General features: G+C 49.0%; 1 protein-coding gene across 1 annotated transcript; it reads left to right on the top strand.

Annotated features, from left to right (window-relative positions):
• The first annotated feature begins 8,855 nt into the window (after window positions 1-8,855).
• LOC138673979 (uncharacterized) lies at window positions 8,856-13,643 on the top strand. The gene is made up of 4 exons (XM_069761979.1): window positions 8,856-9,229; window positions 11,013-11,091; window positions 11,439-11,742; window positions 13,464-13,643. The coding sequence occupies exons 1-4, from the start codon at window positions 8,943-8,945 to the stop codon at window positions 13,541-13,543; spliced, it is 750 nt and encodes a 249-aa protein (XP_069618080.1). The 5' UTR covers window positions 8,856-8,942; the 3' UTR covers window positions 13,544-13,643.
• The last annotated feature ends 2,286 nt before the right edge of the window (window positions 13,644-15,929 follow it).

The raw sequence follows: 15,929 nt of genomic DNA, 5'->3' as shown, positions 1-15,929 counted from the left end.
GTTTGACAGCGGCATTTAGCTAGTTAATAGTGGCGGGTGGATCGTGATTCCACTCGCTGCTATTGCGCGCACATGTCAGCTGTTCAAAACAGCTGACATGTCTCGGCTTTGATGCGGGCTCACTGCCGGAGCCCACATCAAAGCAGGGGATCTGACCTCGGACGTACTATCCCGTCCGAGATCAAAAAGGGGTTAAAGAGCATTATTACTTTGAGGGACTCTGACTGTTGAGGGTGGTGTTGGAAATGTGAGAAGCCGAATGTCTCTGTGTTGGAATACTGGAAATAGAAGGTGGTAGAAAATGTCTGCATGCAGTCTGGGTCAGACAGCAAAACGTGACCTGTCTGCAGGGCCGCCATCAGGGCATTACTGCCCTGACTGGCGTATGGTACCCGGTGGGCAGAGGGGGCCCGCATCGGCTCCCCTACAGGCGCTGCAGCAGTTTAACGTTACTGATGTGCAGGTGCGGGCCCGCACATCAATAGTTAACAGCCGCCAGCCAATTGGAGGCTGGCAGCTGACTTCAGCTGCAGCGCCGCTTCGCCGGCATCTGACGTCATTGGCAGCCGCCGGCGAGTGCGCGCTTCAGCTGCGTGGACTCGGGAGCTTTGCCCGACGCAGGAGCGTGGCCAGGTAAGAATACCTTGTGTTTCTTTTTTTCTCTAACGCGGTCATCCAGGGGGCTCCGGGGCTGGAGACATGGACACGGGGGTGGGGTATGAGGAACAATGCTGGAGACACGGGGGGAGGGAGAGGAAGAATGCTGGAGACACGGGGGGGGAGAGGAAGAATGCTGAAGACACGGGGGGGGTATGAGGATGAGTGCTGGAGACATGGGGGGGTGGTATGAGGAAGAATGCTGGAGACACGGGGGGTATGAGGATGAATGCTGTAGACACGGGGGGGTATGAGGAACAATGCTGGTGACACGGGGGGAGGGAGAGGAAGAATGCTGGAGACACGGGGGGGTATGAGGATGAGTGCTGGAGACATGGGGGGGTATGAGGAAGAATGCTGGAGACATGGGGGGTATGAGGATGAATGCTGGAGACACGGGGGGGTATGAGGAACAATGCTGGAGACACGGGGGGAGGGAGAGGAAGAATGCTGGAGACACGGGGGGAGAGGAAAAATGCTGGAGAGACGGGGGGGTATGAGGATGAAATCTGGAGACACGGGGGGTATGAGGAAGAATGCTGGAGACACGGGGTATGAGGAAGAATGCTGGAGGCACGGGGGGGTATGAGGATGAATGCTGGAGACACGGGGGGGTATGAGGAAGAATGCTGGAGACACGGGGCATGAGGAAGAATGCTGGAGACACGGGGGGTATGAGAAAGAATGCTGGAGACACGGAGGGGGAGGAAAAATGCTGGGGACGCTTGGGGCAGAATCCTGGAGACACTGGGGGCAGAATGCTGGAGACACAGAGGGCAGAATGCTGGAGACACTGGGGGCAAAATCCTGGAGAAAGTGGGGGCAAAATCCTGGAGACACTGGGGGCAGAATCCTGGAGACACTGGGGGCAGAATCCTGGAGACACTGGGGGCAGAATCCTGGAGACACTGGGGGCAGAATGGAGATACAGGGAAGAATGGAGATACGGGGCAGGATGAAAGACATGGGGGCATAATTGGAGACACTGGAGGCAGGATTGGAGACAGATCGTGCAGGATCATGGGGAAGGATGGATACGATGGAGACAGATGGGACAGGATGGGGAAATCATATGGGGCAGAATGGATACTCATGAGTGCAGGATGTGAGAACATATGGCTGCAGCCAGAAATGAGACACACGGGGGCCAGGATGGGGGATATTGTTACCTGGCCTCCACAGTCACCAGACCTGAACCCAATCGAGATGGTTTGGGGTGAGCTGGACCGCAGAGTGAAGGCAAAAGAGCCAACAAGTGCTAGGCATCTCTGGGAACTCCATTTCCGGTGACTATCTTTTGAAGCTCAGCAAGAGAATGCCAAGAGTGTGCAAAGCAGTCATCAAAGCAAAAGGTGGCTACTCTGAAGAACCTAGAATATAAGACATATTTTCAGTTGTTTCACACTTTTTTGTTAAGTGTATAATTCCGCATGTGTTAATTCATAGTTTTGATGTCTTCAGTGTGAATGTACAATTTTCATAGTCATGAAAATACAGAAAAATCTTTAAATGAGAAGGCGTGTCCAAACTTTTGGTCTATACTGTATATATATTATACTGTACTACAGGTATATACCGCTATACAGTGTATGGTGGTGATATCAGTCTAGGTCTTTGTATAATGATTTTGTGATCTGATAAGGTGCGGACCAGGCCGGAGTACGGATTACGATGAATGGGGCAGCCATTGGTCTTCTTACCCAAACACCCCAGCCTCAGACATATGGAGAGCGACAGAGGGTGTGCAGCCAGTCAGCCAACAGTGTTTCACCCCCACCTGTGTGGGACCCCTAGCTCAAAGCTACACACCCAGATCCTGAAAGCGCACAGGCCCATGTAACTGTCTGCAGGCCAGAGCGGTCCTGGAGGGACGTCCGAGTGCCCACTCTGAGGCTCATCATGGTGTCTCCGTCTGAACGCGGAGACCCAGGCGGCACACTGGAGTTTAAGTTGCAGTTTGCCATTAATGTGCGGTATTTCTATGCTGTTTGGCAGTGTGAACACACACAGGCCGCTGCACAGGCTGTCACTCCCTCCTGTACGGCTCTACTCGGCCCCATCCCCCATGGCCTAGCAATGTCTGCCCTTGCCGCCACGGTGCAGACCAGTCACCGCTGCCTAGTAACCAGGCCCCACCCACGCAGCGCGTACAACCCGAGGCAGTGCATGAAAGTCGGCAGAAGTCTGAGGAGGCGATTCTCATTGGCTGGAGAACGCATACTCGCCGCTGATTGGCCTTTCCTGCAGAGCCTGCAAATGTAGAATTGTGAAAACAGAGATCCCAACTGCATAATGTGAGGAAACGAGGTCTGGCGAAAATACCGCCAATCACCCCCGAACTCACTAAATCCGCTCAAAACATATCATAATACAAGGAGAAAGATACAGAGCGTTGATGAACATTTCATTAAACAAACTTGATTCCAAAAATGGTACAAAGACATATAATTTAATATCAGGTATCATAAATTAGTAATAAGAGCAAAAATGAATGCTTGAGACATGCTGTGAAAAAGCCCCCATACCCCCAAACCCCCCAAATGTTACTACCATTAGGGGAGCACACAAGGAACCCCTGCCCAATCCCCCCAAAAAGGGAGGGGAAGATTGTGAATAGCCAAACACTAGTTGCAGGCAAACAAAAGCACTAGTGTGCCTGGCCTGAAAAGCAAGCACCCATGCATACAGCAAAAAAAGTCCATACTAGGACTCCATAGTGGCACCATAGATCATGGTGGCTGACATGGGGGCAAAACTTACCAGGCACGAGGGCAGGGTGGGGAGACAACAGGGAGGTGGTCCCCGACGTGCGTTTCGCGGCCACACAGTGCCTCAAGGAGGAAGCGGCACTGTGCGGCCGCAAAACGCACGTCGGGGACCACCTCCCTGTTGTCTCCCCACCCTGCCCTCGTGCCTGGTAAGTTTTGCCCCCATGTCAGCCACCATGATCTATGGTGCCACTATGGAGTCCTAGTATGGACATTTTTTGCTGTATGCATGGGTGCTTGCTTTTCAGGCCAGGCACACTAGTGCTTTTGTTTGCCTGCAACTAGTGTTTGGCTATTCACAATCTTCCCCTCCCTTTTTGGGGGGATTGGGCAGGGGTTCCTTGTGTGCTCCCCTATTGGTAGTAACACTTGGGGGGGTTGGGGGTATGGGGGCTTTTTCACAGCATGTCTCAAGCATTCATTTTTGCTCTTATTATTAATTTATGATACCTGATATTAAATTATATGTCTTTGTACCATTTTTGGAATCAAGTTTGTTTAATGAAATGTTCATCAACGCTCTGTATCTTTCTCCTCGTATTATGAAACGTAGAATTGTTTATCAGTTGGTCACCGCTATGGCCCGTGCTTCTCACGCTGTCTGTGCATGTGGCAACTGATGGCCGTCACGTAGCAGGAGGACGCCCCTGTGTCTATACCGGCCAGTAGACCGGGAGTGCACGTGTCCCCCTCCATCTTTCCTCACACACCTACATGGACGAGGCTGAAGTTGGTTTCTTATTCGGCAATTTTTTCTTTTCTGTTTTTTATAGGTTTAACAACAAAAAATAATCATCACAATAATAAAACACAATGCAGCGAGGAGCCCTGATGTGAATACGCTTAAAAAAGGCTACAAAAACAATAAAACTGGCACAAAAATGGGCATCAAAGTGGGCACCAAAAAGCGCTGAATAAAGGGTTAAATGCCTTTGGGCCACTGATCTCACACTGCAGACATATAGAACAGGGTGCCCCAAATCAAAACCTGTTATTTCCAGCCTGGCCCAAATGGGTTCTGGGCACCAGAACTGGCATCAAAGTAGGCAAACAGCCCATTTTTGCAGATTTGAATAAGTAACTGATGTTTTTAAGGGATTAAATGCCTTTGGGCCACTCATCTGACACTTAAAATACACAGCTAGTGATGCCATGCATCAAACCCAGGTCTATCCAGCCTGGCCCAAATGGGTTCTGAGCACCAGAACTGGCATCAAAGTGGGCAAACAGCCCATTTTTGCAGATTTGAATAAGCAACTGATGTTTTTAAGGGGTTAAATGCCTTCGGGCCACTGATCTGACACTTAAAATACACAGATAGTGATGCCAGGCATCAAACCCAGGTCTTTCCAGCCTGGCCCATTTCCAGCCTGGCCCAAATGGGTTCTGGGCACCAGAACTGGCATCAAAGTGGGCAAACAGCCCATGTTTGCTGATTTGAATAAGTAACTGATGTTTTTAAGGGGTTAAATGCCTTTGGGCCACTGATCTGACACTTAAAAAGCAAAGATAGTGATGCAATGCATCTAACCCAGGTCCCTCCAGCCTGGCCCAAATGGGTTCTGGGCACCAGAACTGGCATCAAAATGGGCAAACAGCCCATTTTGCTGATTTGAGTAAGTAACTGTTTTTAAGGGGTTAAATGCCTTCGGGCCACTGATCTGACACTTAAAATACACAAATAGTGATGCCAGGCATCAAACCCAGGTCTTTCCAGCCTGGCCCATTTCCAGCCTGGCCCAAATGGGTTCTGGGCACCAGAACTGGCATCAAAGTGGGCAAACAGCCCATTTTTGCTGATTTGAATAAGTAACTGATGTTTTTAAGGGGTTAAATGCCTTTGGGCCACTGATCTGACACTTAAAATACACAGATAGTGATGCCATGCATTAAAGCCAGGTCACTCCAGCCTTGCCCAAATGGGTTCTGGGCACCAGAACTGGCATTAAAGTGGGCAAACAGCCCATTTTCACAGATTTAAATAAGTAACTGATGTTTTTAAGGGGTTAAATGCCTTTGGGCCACTGATCTGACACTTAAAATATACAGACAGCGATGCCCTGCAAGCAACCCTGGTCCCTCCAGTCTGGCCCAAATGGGTTCTGGGCACCAGAACTGCCATCAAAGTGGGCAAACAGCCAATTTTTGCACATTTGAATAAGTAACTGATGTTTTAAAGGGGTTAGCTGCCTTTGGGCCACTGATCTGACACTTAAAATACACAGATAGTGATGCCCTGCAAGCAACCCAGGTCCCCACAGCCTGGCCCAAATGGGTTCTGGGCACCAGAACTGGCATTAAAGTGGGAAAACAGCCCATTTTCACAGATTTGAATAAGTGATGTTTTTAAGGAGTTAAATGCCTTTGGGCCACTGATCTGACACTTAAAATACACAGATAGTGATGCCAGGCATCAAACCCAGGTCCCTCCAGCGTGGCCCAAATGGGTTCTGGGCACCAGAACTGGCATCAAAGTGGGCAATCAGCCCATTTTCACAGATTTGAATAAGTGATGTTTTTAAGGAGTTAAATGCCTTTGGGCCACTGATCTGACACTTAAAATACACAGATAGTGATGCCCTGCAAGCAACCTAGGTCCCCCCAGCCTGGCCCAAATGGGTTCTGGGCACCAGAACTGGCATTAAAGTGGGAAAACAGCCCATTTTTGCAGATTTGAATAAGAAACTGATGTTTTTAAGGGGTGCCCAGAACCCATTTGGGCCAGGCTGGGGGGACCTGGGTTTGATGCATGGCTGTTGTGGATTCTGTTTTTGGGCTCCCTCTGGTGGTTACAGATGGTACTGGGTGACTTGTGTTCTCTGCGGTCTCTGGTGTCCACCTGTTCTATCAGGATATGGGAGTTTCCTATTTAACCTGGCTTTCTTGTCATTTCCTCGCCGGCGGTCAATGTAATCATTGTGTCTTGTTACCTCTGCTTTCCGCTGCTGTAATCATCAGGACAAGCTAAGTTTTTGATTTTCCTGTTCCATGTTTTGCTTTATTTTTGTTTTAGTCCAGCTTGCAGTTATGTGATTCCTTGTTGCTGGTTGCTCTAGTGGGCTGATATTACTCCTCATGTTCCATGAGTTGGCACATGAGTTCAGGTAATTTCAGGATGGTTTTTTGTAGGGTTTTTCGCTGACCGCGCAGTTCACTTTTGTATCCTCTGCTATCTAGTTTTAGCGGGCCTCATTTTGCTGAATCTGTTTTCATTACTACGTATGTGCTTTCCTCTCATTTCACCGTCATTACATGTGGGGGGCTGCTATTTCTGTGGGGTGTTTCTCTGGAGGCAAGAGAGGTCTTTGTTTCTTCTAATAGGGGAAGCTAGTCCTTCGGCTGGCGCGAGACGTCTAGAATCATCGTAGGCACGTTCCCCGGCTACTGCTAGTGTTGTGAATTAGGTTCAGGATCGCGGTCAGCTCAGTTTCCATCACCCTAGAGCTTGTTCTGTTTTTTGTGTGCTTGTCCTTTTGTGATCCCCTGCCATTGGGATCATGACACATGGCATCACTATCTGTGTATTTTAAGTGTCAGATCAGTGGCCCAAAGGCATTTAACCCCTTAAAAACATCAGTTACTTATTCAAATCTGAGAAAATGGGCTGTTTGCCCACTTTGATGCCAGTTCTGGTGCCCAGAACCCATTTGGGCCAGACTGGAGGGACCAGGTTTGCTTGCAGGGCTTTGCTGTCTGTATATTTTAAGTGTCAGATCAGTGGCCCAAATGCATTTAACCCCTTAAAAACATCAGTTACTTATTGAAATATGTGAAAATGGGCTGTTTGCCCACTTTAATGCCAGTTCTGGTGCCCAGAACCCATTTGGGCCAGGCTGGAGGGACCTGGGTTTGATGCATGGCATCACTATCTGTGTATTTTAAGTGTCAGATCAGTCGCCCAAAGGCATTTAACCCTTTCTTCAGCGCTCTTTGGTGCCCACTTTGATGCCCATTTTTGTGCTAGTTTTATTGTTTTGGTAGCCGTTTTTAAGCGTATTCACATCAGGGCACCTCGCTGCATTGTCTTTTATTATTATGATGCTTATTTTTAGTTGTTAAACCTACAAAAAACAGAAATGAAAAAATTGCCGAATAAGAAACTGACGAATTAGGCTACTTTCATACTAGCGTCGAAATCTCCCCGTCGCAATGTGTCGGGGAGAGATTCCGACGCTAGCGTTTAGCGCATTGCACAATGGAGGCAGCGGATGCATTTCTCCCGCGCATCCGCTGCCCCATTGTAAGGTGCGGGGAGGTCCGTCAGGAGCAAAAAACGTTACATGTAGCGTTTTTTGCTCCCTACGGTCCGCAGAAGCACGACGCATCCGTCGCTCGACGGATGCGACGTGTGGCAATCCGTCGCAAATGCGTCGTCAATACAAGTCTATGGGGAAAAAACGCATCCTGCAAGCACTTTTGCAGGATGCATTTTTTCTGCAAAACGACGCATTGTGACGGATTGCAGAAAACGCTAGTGTGAAAGTAGCCTAAGGGTGGTTTCACACTTGCGTTTTTGTCTGCAGCGTTTTTTGCACAAAAAAACGCATGCGTTTTTTTCCCTATATTTAACATTGAAAACGCATGCTTTTTTTGTGTACGCGTTTGGTCGCGTTTTCAATCGCATGCGTTTTTTTACTGCATGCTTTCATTTTCAAAAATGCAACTTGTAGTATTTTTGAGAGGCGTTTTTTGGACACAAAAAACGCATGCGTTTTTTGGGGGTCAAAAAACACATTGGAGTCAATGGGAACGCATGCGGTTTTTTGTGCATGCGTTTTTAAAAAAAAAAAAACATAAAAACACACTGATAAACCACCCCACACCATAAAATTGATAAAGGGACCCTACCCTAACCCTACCCCTAATCCCTTTAAGGGTAGGGTTAGGATCCCTTTAGGGTTAGGATCCCTTTAGAGTTAGGGTTAGGATCCCTACCCCTAACCCTACCCCTAGCTCTTTCTGTTTATAGTGGGTTTTTTACTTTATTTTGATGATTGGCAGCTGTCACACATTTATCTGCATGCATTTAAAAAAACGCAAACGCATGAAAAAACGCATGTAAATGCATCAAAACACCGCGTTTTTTTCACCACATGAAAAAAACGCATGCGTCAAAAAACGCAGCGTTTGCACGCGTTTACATGCATTTTTCACCATGCGTTTTTTTTTTTTTAAACGCATGCGTTTTGAAACGCAAGTGTGAAACCAGCCTAAGAAACCAACTTCAGCCTCGTCCTACATGGTCCCTGGGAGGCAGACCTGGCCGATTCTGAACGCAGTCACGTGACAGCTATACTTTGTATCTGTTTTCAAATATCTTATTTCTCATTGGCTGACTGGAAAAACAACCAATCACTGCGCCCTGTTCTCATTGGGGCTAGGTTCCACTCTGGCGTTACTCTTCTGCAGATAAGCATGTCCACACACGGCGGGCAGAGAGGCCGTGCTCGGCGGGCGCGGATCAGCCGCTCCTTGCGGGCCGGACTTCACTTCCCCGTGTGTCGGCTGCGCCGCAGAATGCGCACTCGGCTGCATCAGTTCAGGCTGAGCTCCACCGCTCCGGTGTACCTGGCGGCCGTGCTCGAGGCTCTGACGGCGGAGCTCCTGAGGCTGGCCGGAGACACCGCCCGAAAGAATGAAGTGGCCCGGATCACGCCCGCCATCCTGCAGCACGCCGTGCGCAACAGTGCGGAGCTGGACCGGCTGCTGTCGAGGGTGACCCTGCGCCGGGGAGGCACGCCGCCTGACTTCTTTACCGACATGATGTCTTCTGCCCCTTCAGCCCCTGCAGGGAAGAGCCCCGGGTGAGTGACGGGGGAGCGGCCCGACCATGGGACCCCCGGTCACCGACTGATGATGATGGGCTGCGCGGCTCCCGCCGATTACTGATGGGGATTGGAGCCTTGGCCCCTTTCATCAAAAAGACTGTACCATGGGGGCGGGGACTGATAGGGGGACATGGGGGCGGGGACTGATAGGGGGACATGAGGGCGGGGACTGATAAGGGGACATGAGGGTGGGGACTGATAGGGGGACATGGGGGTGGGGACTGATAGGGGAACATGGGGGCGGGGACTGATAGGGGGACATGAGGGTGGGGACTGATAAGGGGACATGAGGGTGGGGACTGATAAGGGGACATGAGGGTGGGGACTGATAGGGGGACATGAGGGTGGGGACTGATAGGGGGACATGAGGGTGGGGACTGATAAGGGGACATGAGGGTGGGGACTGATAGGGGGACATGAGGGTGGGGACTGATAGGGGGACATGAGGGTGGGGACTGATAGGGGGACATGAGGGTGGGGACTGATAAGGGGACATGAGGGTGGGGACTGATATGGGGGCGGGGACTGATAGGGGGACATGAGGGTGGGGACTGATAAGGGGACATGAGGGTGGGGACTGATAGGGGGACATGAGGGTGGGGACTGATAGGGGGACATGGGGGCGGGGACTGATAGGGGGACATGAGGGCGGGGACTGATAGGGGGACATGAGGGTGGGGACTGATAAGGGGACATGAGGGTGGGGACTGATAGGGGGACATGGGGGCGGGGACTGATAGGGGGACATGAGGGCGGGGACTGATAGGGGGACATGAGGGTGGGGACTGATAGGGGGACATGGGGGCGGGGACTGATAGGGGGACATGGGGGCGGGGACTGATAGGACATGAGGGTGGGGACTGATAGGGGACATGGGGGTGGGGACTGACAGAGGGACATGGGGGCTGGGACTGATAGGGGACATGGGGGTTGGGACTGATAGGGGACATGGGGGTGGGGACTGATAGGACATGAGGGTGGGGACTGATAGGGGACATGGGGGTGGGGACTGACAGAGGGACATGGGGGCTGGGACTGATAGGGGACATGGGGGTTGGGACTGATAGGACATGAGGGTGGGGACTGACAGAGGGACATGGGGCGGGGACTAATAGGGGACATGGGGGTGGGGACTGACAGAGGGACATGGGGGCAGGGACTGACAGAGGGACATGGGGCGGGGACTGATAGGGGGACATGGGGACGGGGACTGATAAGGGACATGGGGGTGGGGACTGACAGGGCATGGGGGCAGGGACTGATAGGGGACATGGGGGTAGGGACTGACAGAGGGACATGGGGGCAGGGACTGACAGGGGGACATGGGGTAGGGACTGACAGAGGGACATGGGGGCAGGGACTGACAGGGGGACATGGGGTAGGGACTGACAAGGGGACATGGGGGCGGGGACTGACAGAGGGACCTGGGGGCGGGGACTGATAGGGGGACATGGGGGCGGGGACTGACAGAGGGCCTTTGGGGCGGGGACTGGTAGGGGGACATGAGGGGGGGACTGATAGAGGGACATGGGGGAAAAGACTATGATACAGGTGGACATGGGGGCGCAGGCTCTGTGTGACAGAGGGACGTGGTGGTGCAGGTGTCCATGTCCTAAATAAAGCACTGCACCATGAGAGGGAAATGAGTTGCATGGGGTTGATGTTTCCTGTGAGGAAGGTCAGTCCTCATTAGCAGTGTTATTTCTTTTTTTTAATGATAACTATGCTTGTGTAAATGACTACATTGCATTGTTTGCAGGCTGGAGTTGGAAGAAGCTCGGAGACTCCATTCTAAGCAGCCACCTCTTTCCGGTCCATCAGATGATAAAAAGAATGAGGTAATGTAAAAGTTTAACTCATCCCAGAAAACACGTGTCCTTGTTTTTGGGCCTGGTAACATGATTTTTAGCTCCGTGCAGTTGTCACCAGGCCAAGCTTGTGCAGTTGTAATTCAGTTAGAAAAATTCAGAACTTTATAGAAAGAAAAGTAAAGTTTGGTTTCTGTTTTCGTTTTCTGAGGCCGATAACTTATTTAGTGGGAAGAAGTTGCATATTTCAAATAAAAAACTTTAAAAAAAAGTTTCAACATAAAACGCCCTGTTCTCTGCCTGTATAATATATGAGGTGAAGGCGCACTTTTCTCGTTGAGGTGACTTACTAACTTTGGTGTTGGATGCTTTTGCAGATACCAAGTGTGTCCAGACACAGCAAGAAAGAAGATAATCCTCAGCAGGGGCGTAAGAGTCAACCGTCACGGGCAGGTCTTCACTTACCCGTGGGCGGGACTCACGGCAATCTTAACGCAAATCTGTATAATGACAAAATGATCACCAACCCTCCAATGTACCTGATGGCAGTGCCAGAGAATCTGATGAAGGAGCTCCTGAGTGTGTCTGGAGATACCACCCGAGAGAATAAAGTGTTCCCGATTACGCCCGCCATCCTGCAGCACATCCTACGCAATGGTACAGAGCTGGGCCAGCTTCTAGGTAGGGTCATCATGCATCGGGGTGGTGCCCTTCCACAGGGACCAGCACAAGTAAGGAATAATAGAGCTGTGAATGAGAGAACGTCACTGGCCCAAAGACCTAGAGAGTGCCACTAACGTGATAATATTCTGGTGACGCGTAGTGATGGGCAGCCGACTCTTTTTGGTGATTTGGATCATTTGGCCCGTTCATCAAAAAGACCCAGTTCTTCTGAATCCTTATTAAAAGGAACCTGTTTGATTATTCTAGCTGTCTAAACCTTCGGCAGCAAGACTCGCAGTAAGGCACGCTTCACATGTACGTGTGTCCTGAAGTGCAGCGCCCATTGAGACATGTACCCACTGAAGCTATGGGGTTGAACACATGTCCGTGTTTTCACACGAACTGTGTGACCCAAAAGGTGGACATGTCCATTTTTTCCCAGCAGCACAGATTATAATACCTAATACAAGTCAATGGGTACGTGTAGATATGGACCGCAATAGAATGCAGAATAGAAATGACTGCTTTTTGTGTGTTAGGCTACTTTCACACTAGCGTCGAGCACTGCACGTCGCAATGCGTCGTTTAGGAGAAAAAACGCATCCTGCAAAATTGCTTGCGGGATGCGTTTTTTTTCTCAATTGACTAACATTTGCGACGCTTTGCCACACGTCGCAACCATCGTGCGATGGTTGTGTCGTGTTATGGCGGACCGTCGGCAGCAAAAAAAGTTACATGTAATGATTTTTGCTGCGTTGTGTCCGCCATTTCCGACCGCGCATGCGCTGCCAGAACTCCGCCCCCACCTCCCCGCAACTCACAATAGGGCAGCGGATGCGCTGGAAAAATGCATCCGCTGCCCCCGTTGTGCGGCACTTGCACAGTGTACGTCGGGCCGACGCAGCGCGACGGCCCCGTACCGACGCTAGTGTGAAAGTAGCCTTAAAGATTTGCAAATACAGAGGGGTAAATAGATGATAGTGTAGATAAGCAGTCAACTGTGTTCTTGGACACTTCCCAGCTGACATCACTTCCAAGCACCGTTACCCCGATTGCCACTTCACTTGTGTAAGTTTTTTTTTAAGTGGACGTGTGAAGGGGACGAATGCTAGAGGGGACATGGGATGGAATTGAGATGGGGCAGATACTGTGAGTGAAACAAGGGGGTGGATAGTATGTGCTAGAGGGGACATGGAGCATAGACTGCTGGAGGAGCACTGGGGCGGAGACTGAGCCGACGGGTGGAAAATGGTAGAGGGGGGCATGGGGGCAAATACTGTGATTACAGGGGACATGGGGTGGATACTATGTGCTGGAAGGGACATGGGAAAGAGACTGATGAAAGGGGCCGAGACTGATTGATTAGGACATGGAGGAGGATATTGTGTCATACGGTGGAACGCGGGGATAGGATGGTGATAGAGGGGGCATAGAGTGTATGATTGAGGGGTACATGAGGACACAAGCGGCGTGTGATACAGGTGGATATGGAGAGGCAGGCTCTGTGTGACAGAGACATGGTGGTGCAGGTGTCCATGTCCAAAATAAAGTACGGTATATCTTTAATACTGGTGCCCTGAGAGAAAAATGAGTTGCATCAGGTTGTGGTGACGGAAGTGGTAGTTTGCATTTTTCTCTGTGAAACCGTTCAATCCTTGTTAGCAGTGTTGTCTGAATTTTTTTTAATCATAGATATCCTTGTGAATATGACTACATTGCATTTTTCTGCTTACTTTCAGGCTCAGGTTGGAATATGGGAGCCCATTCTAAGAATGCACCTCTTTCCGGTCCATCAGATGATGAAACCGATGTAATGTAATAGCTTGAATCGTCCCAGAAACCACAAGTCCTTGTTTTGTTTTTTTTGGACCTGGTGACTTGATTCTTTAGCTCAGTGCAGTTATCGCCATGCCAAACATGTGCAGTTCTTGTTGTAATGTAGTTTTTAGAAAAAATCAGAAATTTGTAATAAAATAAACTTTGGTTTGTGTTACCATTTTCTGAGTCCCATGACTTTTATTTAGTAGGAAAAAAATTGTATATTTAAAAAAATAAAATAAAAACTTTAACCCCTTCAAGACCTTGCCCTTTTTCGGTTTTGCGTTTTTCGCTCCCCTCCTTCCCAGAGCCATAACTTTTTATTTTTCCTTCAGTATGGCCATGTGAGGGCTTATTTCTCTATCGCCTCATTGGGGGACACAGGAAACCATTTCCCCCAATGAAGGCTCAGAGAAAAAGATTTTACGGTAAGCAACCAAAAATCCTGTTTTTTTTGCGGGACAAGTTGTACTTTTGAGTGACATTATTGATTTTAGCATGTCGTGTACTAGAAACCGGGAAAAAAATTCCAAGTGCGATGAAATTGCAAAAAAAAGTGCAAGCCCACACTTGTTTTTTCAGAAAAAGAAAAAAATCGGCACCGCTGAAACCCAGAGTCTTTAACCTCCACCGCTTATTGTCGCTGATAGGCCACAACTGCCTAAACAATCAAGACCCTCAGGTGCAAAAATCCAGAAATAATGTGAAATCCAATATAAGAAAAAACAGGAATGCACTCACCGGTCTGTTGAAACAAAACATTTTTTTCTTTATTGGGACATGTGCAGGGAACACCAGGGAGAACGTGGAAAAAAGAGGACCACACTTGTTTTTTGTTTGGCTTTTTTTGCTAGGTTCACTAAATGCTAAAACTGACCTACCATTGTGATTCTCCAGGTCATTACGAGTTCATTGACACTAAACATGTCTAGTTTATGTTTTATATAAGTGATAAAAAAAATTCAAAACTTTGCTAAAAAAAATATTGCACAATTTTCCAATACCCGTAGCGTCTCCATTTTTCGTGATCTGGGGTGAGGTGAGGGCTTATTTTTTGCACGCCGAACTGACATTTTTAATAATACCATTTTGGTGCAGATACGTTCTTTTGATCGCCCGTTATTACATTTTAATGATATGTCATGGCGACCAAAAAAACATAATTCTGGCGTTTCAAATTTTTTCACGCTACGCCGTTTAGCGATCAGGTTAATCCTTTTTTTTAATGATATATCAGGTGATTCTGAATTTCGGCGATACCAAATATGTGTAGGTTTGATTTTTTTTGTTTTACTTTGAATGGGGTGAAAGGGGGGTGATTTAAACTTTTATATTTTTTTATTTTTTTCATATTTTTCAAAACCTTTTTTTTTAACTTTTGCCATGCTTCAATAGCCTCCATGAGGGGCTAGAAGCTGGCACAACTGTATTGGCTCTGCTACATAGGAGCGATCTGACGATCGCCCCTTATGTAGTAGATTTACTGCATTGCTATGAGCGCCGACCACAGGGTGGCGCTCATAGCAATTCGGCATCAACAACCATAGAGGTCTCAAGGAGACCTCAGGTTGTCATGCCGACACATCGATGACCCCCAATCATATGACGGGGGTCAGCGATGTGCTCATTTCCGGCCCGATGGCCGGAAGCGGTAGTTAAATGCCACTGTCAGCATTTGACAGCGGCATTTAACTAGTTAATAGCGGCGGGTGAATCGCGATTTCACCCGCCGCTATTCCGGGCACATGTCAGCTGTTCAAAACAGCTGACATGTCCCGGCTTTGATGTGTCTCCCCGCTGGAGCCCACATCAAAGCAGGGGATCCGACCTCCGCTGTACTATTGCGGCGGAGGTTGTTAAAGGGAGTTTCAACAGTTAGCGCTCGCTCCCACTGAAATCAGGCAAATTTTATTTAAAACGATAATTAAAAAACACCAACCTAATGTGTCAAAAAACGTGTTAAAAAAAACATAGACTAGGTAACCTTGGTATAACCCTAAATAACCCTGCCTAGCTGTGTAGGTTGGCACCCTTAGGGTATGTGTCCACGTTCAGGATTGCATCAGGATTTTACGCAGGTAAAATTTGCACCTGAGGTCGCTGGCAGGTCACCTGCGTTGTTTGAGCATTGTAAGGACATGCTGCATTCTGAAAAGACGCACTGCATGTCCGTTTCCGCGGGTGTGCCGCATTAGTCTTTTAATGCATAGTGGAGATGGGATTTCATGAAATCCCCTCCACTATGCTGTAACATCTGACGCTGCAGCTCTACGCACAAACACGCAGCGTTTCCTGAACATAGAAACATACCCTAAAAGATACACGCTTGTTTGGCGCCCCCACTCCGCAGCATCTGTCCCAATCTGTCTTTAATAAACCCTGTGGCT

This window comes from Ranitomeya imitator, chromosome 4 (genome assembly GCF_032444005.1).
Source record: "Ranitomeya imitator isolate aRanImi1 chromosome 4, aRanImi1.pri, whole genome shotgun sequence".
Taxonomy (NCBI): Eukaryota; Metazoa; Chordata; class Amphibia; order Anura; family Dendrobatidae; genus Ranitomeya; species Ranitomeya imitator.
Note: the sequence above shows the minus strand (reverse complement) of the source record. Positions and strands in the feature narration are given on the sequence as shown.

What these genes read in the sequence shown, in the direction of transcription:
- LOC138673979 (XM_069761979.1), top strand. Translation starts at nt 8,943, where the DNA reads ATGCGCACTCGGCTGCATCAGTTCAGGCTGAGCTCCACCGCTCCGGTG. An exon ending in CCTGCAGGGAAGAGCCCCGG is followed by an intron (nt 9,230 to 11,012) that starts GTGAGTGACGGG and finishes CATTGTTTGCAG; the next exon opens with GCTGGAGTTGGAAGAAGCTC. An exon ending in AGAGCTGGGCCAGCTTCTAG is followed by an intron (nt 11,743 to 13,463) that starts GTAGGGTCATCA and finishes GCTTACTTTCAG; the next exon opens with GCTCAGGTTGGAATATGGGA.